An 8974-nucleotide genomic window follows, 5' to 3' on the forward strand; every position below is an offset into this window, starting at 1 on the left:
TGATACATTTCGGATGATCTTTTTCCATCTGTCTTGAGAAGACAAAAAAAAAAGAATAAAAAAATAATAAAAGAAAGAAAAAAAAGGGGAAAAAATATAAATAGAAAAAACTTGACTGTAACCTCTCTCTCTCTCTCTCTCTCTCTCTTTCTCTCTCTCTCTCTCTCTATTTGATCGATTAGATTGTGTCTAGTATAAATAATTACGTCGTATGTCATTTAATATTAACATATGTATCTACGTTCGACGAATTACGTATCAATTACCATCGTTAATAGTAACTATAGTCAATTGTAGAAGTACAATCGCTATCAGATGACTCGTCTAAGATTTAATGAACGTCTTACGATAAATTATATAGATTGACGATCGACGATTCAGATATCTTTCATGTAATTTCTCTCTCTCTCTCTTTCTCTCTCTCTCTCCCTTTCCTTCCCTCTACCTATCTCTCTCTCTCTCTCTCTCGTTCTCTTTCTCGTTCTCTTTCTCTCTCTATCTCTTTTTTTTTCCTTTTTACTCGCGCGATTGCAACCTTTCTCTTTACGTAATAAACGATGCGCTCAATTCTACGGATAAATTATTAAAATTTCTTTGATATTATCGAAATAGATTTGAAAAAGAGTGAAAGTATGATAGCTATTCTTTTCGCGGTTTGTTTAATATAAACGATATATCTCTTTATTTATATCATAAATGTAACATAAAATTTCTATTATTAATTTTATTTATTAAATCTTTATGATATATTAATGGAAAAAGAAAAAGAAAAAGAAAAAAAGGGAGTAAAAGGAAAAATCGTAATTATTCGTATGATTAAAGAAATCAAAAGAAATATCAAATTAAAAGAATATTCATTAAATGAACCAAAAGAAATGTATGATTAAGAAGATTGAGGAAATTGAAGGAAAGGAAAAAAAAAAAAAGGAAAAAAAAATCTAATTATTCGTAGATCTATCGGATAAATCATAAGATGATTTATCCGAGGGACCACGAGTTTTATTTATTTTTCTTTCTTTTTAGCATCGCCTTAAAGTTCATCACGATACGTTATTAATTGTCGTTATTGTTTTTTTTGTTTCTTTCTTTTGTTTTTCTTTTTTTTTTTTTTTTTTTTTTTTTTTATAATTTTTTACCCATGAATGTCGCGCAGAAATTTTTTACAACGGGCTAACTTCAATCGAAGAAGCAAGAGTAATTTTTTTTTTATAAATTTTTTAAGCCTCAATAATAATGCAATCGATGCAACCGATGCAACCGATGCAACCGATGCAACCGATACAACCGATGCAACCGATGCAACCGATGCAATGCTTAACAACGCTTTCGACGGATTATCGTTTATTTTTGTATTTTGGAATATTACATATGTGATACAATAATTTCTACAATAAAATTAAAAATACTTTCGTAGACATATTTGTTGTCGAAAGATTAGAACTTTTCATGATAGAGGAATTTTTTCTTTTTCTCTTTTTTTTTTTTTTGTTTTTTTTTTGCTTTGTTTTATTCAAATCACATCGACAAAAGGACAATAGAATCGTATGGTTAATTGAATTCAATAGATTTACAGATTAGAATTAAAATTGACATATTTAGATAATTAGATTGTTAGACGATAGATTGGAAATTAAATGGATTAGAATCTTAAACGTAAGATTTGAAATTCTTTGAAAAAAAATTTTTCAATCTTTATAAAAAGCAACGTAGCAATACTTACAAATATAATAATGTATTTGTTCGACACAAAAAACAAAAAAAAAAAACAAAAAAAAAGATTATTTCTATTCTATCAAAAAAATTTTGACACTTCTATTACATGAGCTAATATTATCGGAGAAACTTCGCATTATGTCTAAAAAAAGAAAAAAAAAAAAAAAAAAAAAAAAAAAAAAAAAAAAAAGAACTATTATTCTATCGAGAAAAAAATATTTTAACATTTAATATTATATAACGTTTAATGTTATCCGTGAAATTTCATATTACGTTTAAAACAAAAATTTCTATATATTATATACCACGTAATAATTTGAAATCAAACAATGAATTAGATTAGATTAGATTAAATCCCAAACGTATAATGCGAAATTCTCCGAAAAATCATTCTATCTATCTTTATAGAAAGATAGGAATGTTATACCAATGAATTTTAATAATTGAATATATTTCTTTGAACATTATCGAATATAATTACATTATCAAACAAAAAAAAAAAAAAAAAAAAAAAGAAAATAAAAATAAAAACTATTTCTATTCTGGCCGAAAGAAAAATTTCGAAATTTCATATTATACGATTTAATATTATTAAAGAAGAAACTTCGTATTACGTTTAAAGCAAAAATTTCGATAAATGTTAGATAATGATTAAAAAGAAAAAAAAAAAAAAAAAAAAAAAGAAAAAAAAAGAAAAAAAAAACGAAGGAAAGAAAAGAAAAGAAAAGAAAAGAAAAGAAAAGAAAACTTATCTGTTATAAAATTAAATGGATTAGATTTTAAACTAATGTAGAATGTATGAAATTCTTTGAAAAAAAATCGTTCTACCTTTATAGGTACCAACAATGCCGAGCGATCGAAATCGACCAAGAATAACCATCGTCGTCGTCGTCGTCGTCGTCGTCGTCGTCGTCGTCGTCGTCGTCGTCGTCGTCGTCGTCGTCGTCGTTGTCGTCGTCGTTGTCGGCTTTCACCACATTCACATCTACAACCAATCGCTTGCCGGTCTTCGAACCGATCGGCATGAAGTCTCTTACATAAGACAGTTAAATGTCCGGGGTAGAAGAGAAAGAGAAAGAGAAAGAGAAAGAGAAAGAGAAAGAGAAAGAGAAAGAGAAAGAGAAAGAGAAAGAGAAAGAGAAAGAGAAAGAGAAAGAGAAAGAGAAAGAGAAAGAGAAAATATAAAAAGAGATAGACCGTATAAACTATATAGTAAATCATAAATATGTATGTAAGAGTATTTATATACATATACACTAACATATATAAAAAGGAGCCATATGCATAATCACCGCCATTCGTAATCGTTTAGTTACGTTATGCGAACGTTGCGATTATGCTAACGTCTATCTATTCTTCTTATCGTTCGTTTGTATGCAAGATCTGTAGTCGCATAAATGCGAATCGAATTTTTTTTCGACTTATCAAATGAATAAATAACTATTGTACATAGTTATGCCAAAAATGGTCACGAACGGGATCGTGGCTCATCGTCGTTCTTCAGGATGTTCGGCCATGTTCACGTGAACAAAATGATTTCTCACGAATTAAATATTGTATTTAATAAATTTACATATTTGTAATGGTGCTAATGAATTTCGAGGAAGTACGAATTTTATAATTATTATTCTTTTTCATTCTTATTTATTTTTTCTTGCGTGTGTACTTTTTCTTGTATTCCCTTTTTTTTTTTTTTTTTTACGAAATTTCGCGTAATGCTTGAACGAAAGAAAAAAAAAAAAAAAGAAAAGAAATGTTCGACAATGCTGAAAATTTATTAGCAAGCGTAACGTACTATCGTTCTCAAATGATCGCTTCAATAAGCAAGCACGCGTATAGCAACGATGGATATGGAAAAGATTAGAGTGGAAAATGGGGTCGGGGAATGTGTGGAAGAGTGTGGAAAGAAGAAGAAATAATTACTTATAATGTCCAAAATGAAAGAGAATATTTAATACGAATCCAAAAAAATTATGTTAGAAAAGTGATTAAGTTTTTTGTCCTGTATTGTTTTTTTCTGTTTTGTTTTTTTTTTATTCCTAATATATCCAAAGGTCCGTATTAAAGTGCTTAAGTGCGTATCCACGATGGCGAATTTAACGATTAATGAGAATAGAATGAAAATTTTTTTAATGTGAAAAAAGAGATAAATGAATTAAAAAAAAAAGAAAAAAAAAAAGGAAAAAGAAAAAGAAAAAAAAGAAAAAGGAAAAAAAAAGTAGACACGATCAGTGAATATTACAAAAAAAAAAGAAATTAAGAGGAAAAAAAGAAATTGTACATGAAATTGTAATACGACGTTTTAAAAACGTAACTATCCAAAGTCGTTGTTATTTTTGCTCGGCTGTTTAACTCCATGATCCTTTTTCTTCGGGTGCGTTCGGACGAACGACGAAAGTGTACGAACGAACGAACGAACGAACGAACGAATGAACGAACGAACGAACGAACGAACGAACGAACGAACGAACGATCGTCGCTCGGTTAAGAAATCATTAAAAAGAAAGACAGGTAAGTGAGTGAGAGAGTAAATAAGTAAATAAGTGACTGAGTGAGTGAGCGAGCGAGTGAGTGAGTGACTGAGTGAATAGCAAACTAAATAAGAAGGGTGGGGTCGAGGAGACATGGTTTTCACGAATCCGAGTGAAGGGAGAGAAGTCCTGGTGTTCTCTCGAGGCCAATAACTGTTCGAGCCAATAACTGTCGAGGAAGCATTCAGATATAGTCATAGTAGAACACACAGACAAAACAGTAGGTAACAATCTAAATCTAACAATATTATCCGGACTATGAGACGTTCGAGAAGTACGATCCTATTGGCCCTCCTGTTGGCCGTACTATCATCGTCCGGTGAGTCTTCATTTCTTTTTTTTTTTACTTTTTTTTTCTTTTTTTTTTTTTTTTTTTATTTTTTTTATCGTGTCCTTTTTTTTTTTTTACTCATTCGTCGCATACATATATATATATATATATATATACATGTATTTATGTAATCATGGATATATATAGTTATGGAGTTTTTACTTATCGTTATTAAATTTTCGTCGCGTTCAGGAGAACTTGTTCGTCCTTATAGATCAACGTACGCGAGTGCATTGACGCATCGCATCACAATGATGCAAACATGGCGCTTAAGATACGTCGGTCTGATACATCCCACGCATACACCATCTTTATTTATCATCGGAATTAACTTTCCATCTCGAATAATCGAATCGGATACGATGACGTTCATCGTTACGCGTTCGACTCGTTCTCACGCGATAGGTCATTTCCTTTCAACTATACTTTTTTCTTCTTACCATATGGACGCTTGTTAACGTTTCAATCCGTAAACGATAAACACTTATTATGACATAATGATGATACTTCTATTATCCTTCGATTGTATTTTTTTTTTGTTTTCTTTTTTCTTTAGTTTTTGTTTTTGTGATTTTTTTTCGTTTCCGCTTTTTTTTCCTTTTTTTTTTTTCTTCTTTTTTTCTTTTCTTTTATGTTATTTCTATTCGTCGTAATCGTGCATCCTTCCTTTTTTTTTTTTTTTTTAATTCATTTACACATGAAAAACAATTTCTTAGATATTTTTCTTTTCCCTTGATTCGTTATAATAATGATAATAATGATAATAATTATGATAATAATAATAATAATAATAATAATAATAATAATAATAATAATAATAATAATTGTTATAATTATTACTATTATTATATAAAATAGTAATAATTATTATTATTATTATTCTTTTATATTGATTTATATATATATATATATATATATACATATATTTTATATTAATTATTATTGTAAATTAATTATTGTTATTATAAAAAAATAATATTAATAATAATAATAATAATGATAATAATTGTTATAATTATTATTATTATTATATATTATATAAAATAGTAATAATAATTATTATTATTATTGTTTTATATTGATTGTTTATTACATTATATTATTATTTTTTACTATTTTATATTTATATTTATTTTTATATATATGCATATATTTTATATTAATTATTATTGTAAATTAATTATTATTATTATAAAGTAATAATACTAATATAATAATAATAATAATAATAATAATAATAATAATAATAATAATAATCATAATAATCATAATAATAATAATAATAATAATAATAAATGTTATAATAATAATAATTATTATTATTGTTTTATATTGATTTTTATTACTTTATATTATTATTTCCTACTATTTTATATTTATATTTATTTATATATATATATATATATATATATATATACATATATTTTATATTAATTATTATTGTAAATTAATTATTATTATTATGAAATAATAATAATAAAATAATAATAATTATAGTAATAATAATAATAATAATAATAATAATAATAATCGTGTTCATTATTCCAAGCTTAAAGAACATTCGATATTTACGATGAGAAAGTCTAAGCATATTTACTATCTATTTCGTCCTTGAGATATATAAACATATGTATAGATGAAATAAAAATGTTACCAACGATATTTATAGATTCTTTCTTCGTCTGATTAACTCATATTCAATGTACAATATATTTTAATCTATGTTCCATTGTATTCAATATAAATAATAATATAAATATTATTTTTATAGTTAAAGCTACTACGCTTTACGGTGCACCGCCATGTCCCGATCCGTACGGTGTACACGCATATGCTCATCCAGAGGATTGCAATAGTTTTTTTTTATGTACGAATGGCACGTTGACACTCGAACATTGTGAAAATGGTTTACTTTTTGACGGACACGGTGCTATACATAATCATTGCAATTATTATTGGGCCGTTAATTGTGGACACCGCCAGCACGATCGTAATTATATCTTAACAAATATTATTTATACCAATTAAAAAACATCATTGAAATATTTTTCAAAGATATATTAATGTTACATTAATATAAATTAGAGGGGAGAATTTCTTTCACCCCTTTTTTCTCTTTCTTCATATAAAAAAAAAAAAAGAAACAAAAAACCTATGGTAAATAAAAATAATAATAATAATAATAATAATAATAATAATAATAATAATAATAATAATCATTATTAATTTACAGTTACACCTGTGAGCTCGCCCGGTTGCGAATTTCAATTTGGACTTTATCCCGATAGTGATACCTGTAGCACTACGTATATCAAATGTGTACATGGACATCCACTTCAAGAACATTGTGATGCTGGTTTAGCTTACGATCCGAAAACTCATACTTGCGTATGGCCTGATCAACTTTTGCCATATTGTAATCCGGAAGCAATTGTTGGTTTCAAATGTCCCCATAAAGTACCAGCACGTAGTGCTGCAGCTAAGTTCTGGCCTTTCCCGAGGTACGATATAAATTCAATTATATGATTTATTTTTTCGTTCGTTGTAATCATTCGTAGGAATCATTTGTTGTAATCATTCGTAGGAATCATTCGTTGTAAACGTTCGTTGTAATCGTTCGTTGTAATCGTTCGTTGTAATCGTTCGTTGTGAATATTCATTGTAATCATACGTTGTAATCTTTCGTTGTAATGATTCCTTGTAATAATTTATAAAGAATAGAGATGTATCTAGGATGAGGGGGAGGATAGGGGAGAGGGAGGGGACGGGGTCAAGTAAAGCTAAATATTAATGCTCGAAGTGGAAAATAATATTTGTAATTTTAAAATATTTCAATAAGAATTTTTATCTACAATCAAAATCATATTTAACGAAATAATAGAAAAGAAAATATTAAATTGGAATTATATTTTTAATCTATTTTAACGATTTCTCATAGTTTTTAGATAATTATCTTAAAATTATCTTAATGGTATAACCTTCGCGTTATCATAATTTTTGAAAATTATTTTATAATTTATCTTAAAGACGTATCCATCGTGTTATCGTAATTTTTAAAACGATCATAACGTTCTAAAAAAGATAAGAAAGAATCTTTGAAATATAACAATGTTTTTAAATGTAAAAAAGAAAAAAAAATATCTTTTATATCTATAAATAAAAAAAAAAAAAAAAAAAAAAAAAATATTCTGAATGAACTTTTGTTAATTGAATTCTTTCGTAAGAAAATATTCATTACGGAACGTTCATTCTTTTTTCTTCTTCTATTTATCGTATATCGTATACGTTCGTAGATATTTTTCAAATTAAGTTTCATCCTATCGTCATCGTCCGATTCGTTAATTTTCTTCTGAAACGCATGAAATTTTCTTTCGTTAGATTCCCGGTGCCTGGTGACTGCGGTAGATTGATAACTTGCGTCGAAGGACATCCGCGTCTTTTGACATGCGGCGACGGTAAATTATTTGATTCCGTTAGTTTGAGCTGTCTCGAACCCGAAGAGCTACCACATTGGTACGTACAAAACAAAAATAAAAAAAAAAATAAATAAAAACAAACATAGCACAAATTATAATAGACAAATTAAAATCTTTTCATTATAATTATCCTTTATAATATTAATTATAATATAATAATAAATAATATTTTATTTTTCAGTGCCAATAGCCTGTAATAGTTCGATCGGTTTAATTACATTATACACGTGTAATGGGATCTTTTTTCTTCATTTTTCCTTTCATTTCTTTTTTTTTTTTTTTTTTTTTTTTTATAAGAAACATGACACACTGTACATGAAGAAGAAGAAGAATAATAATAATAATAATAATAAGAAGAAGAATGTGAACGTCTTACGTCATATTTACAACTACGACGTAAATAATTACAACGAATGAAAAATCTAATATCTATCTTTGACGGGGGCAAAATAAAATATATCGATGAAATATGGCCGTTCATCGTATTGGGCTATAAATATAGATGTATCAATATTCGTTATAAAAATTATCTGTAATATTTTCTATTTAATGATTGACAAAATTGAAATAAAAATCTATTAAGGGTTACATCAACGTACGATTAAGATAATTGTCATAATAATTTGTCATAATTGTCATTGAACCAATCACACCAATACAATCACAATTTCTTATATCCTTTGCGTGTTAAAATGAACTAATAATAATACTAATAATGATAATAATAATAATAATAATAATAATAATAATAATAATAATAATAATAATAATAATAATAATAATAATAGTAATAGTAATAGATATTAATACGTGGAAAAAATATTTCTCGATATCATACTTCAAGGTCTCTGAGGTCGAGAATATATTACATTCATACCATACACACAATATTACAACGTATTTACGTATTGTTGTTACGAGCA

The 8974-nt window shown here is 26.8% G+C and overlaps 2 protein-coding genes across 4 annotated transcripts in view; both read left to right on the top strand.

Moving 5' to 3' along the window:
* Window positions 1-1461, top strand: part of LOC124955409 (protein obstructor-E-like) — a 3920-nt gene extending 2459 nt beyond the window's left edge. The window contains exon 4 of one of the 2 annotated variants that reach the window (XM_047509782.1): window positions 1223-1461. The gene's annotated coding sequence lies outside the window, so the exon portion shown is untranslated. Of the gene's footprint in view, window positions 22-1222 lie in introns of those variants that run through there. The other variant, XM_047509783.1, reaches the window with a different exon arrangement.
* Window positions 1462-4127: 2666 nt separating this feature from the next.
* Window positions 4128-8383, top strand: LOC124955444 (protein obstructor-E-like). Of its 2 annotated transcripts, none has more exons than XM_047509898.1 (5): window positions 4128-4224; window positions 6347-6565; window positions 6809-7076; window positions 7954-8088; window positions 8233-8383. In XM_047509898.1, exons 1-5 carry the CDS (start codon window positions 4143-4145, stop codon window positions 8246-8248), a joined length of 720 nt encoding a protein of 239 aa, XP_047365854.1. In that variant the 5' UTR covers window positions 4128-4142; the 3' UTR covers window positions 8249-8383. The 2 variants fall into 2 exon arrangements, with proteins under 2 accessions (XP_047365854.1, XP_047365855.1); XM_047509899.1 differs by lacking the exon at window positions 4128-4224 and adding an exon at window positions 4276-4563.
* The last annotated feature ends 591 nt before the right edge of the window (window positions 8384-8974 follow it).

Source organism: Vespa velutina, chromosome 18, assembly GCF_912470025.1.
Source record: "Vespa velutina chromosome 18, iVesVel2.1, whole genome shotgun sequence".
Classification (NCBI taxonomy): Eukaryota; Metazoa; Arthropoda; class Insecta; order Hymenoptera; family Vespidae; genus Vespa; species Vespa velutina.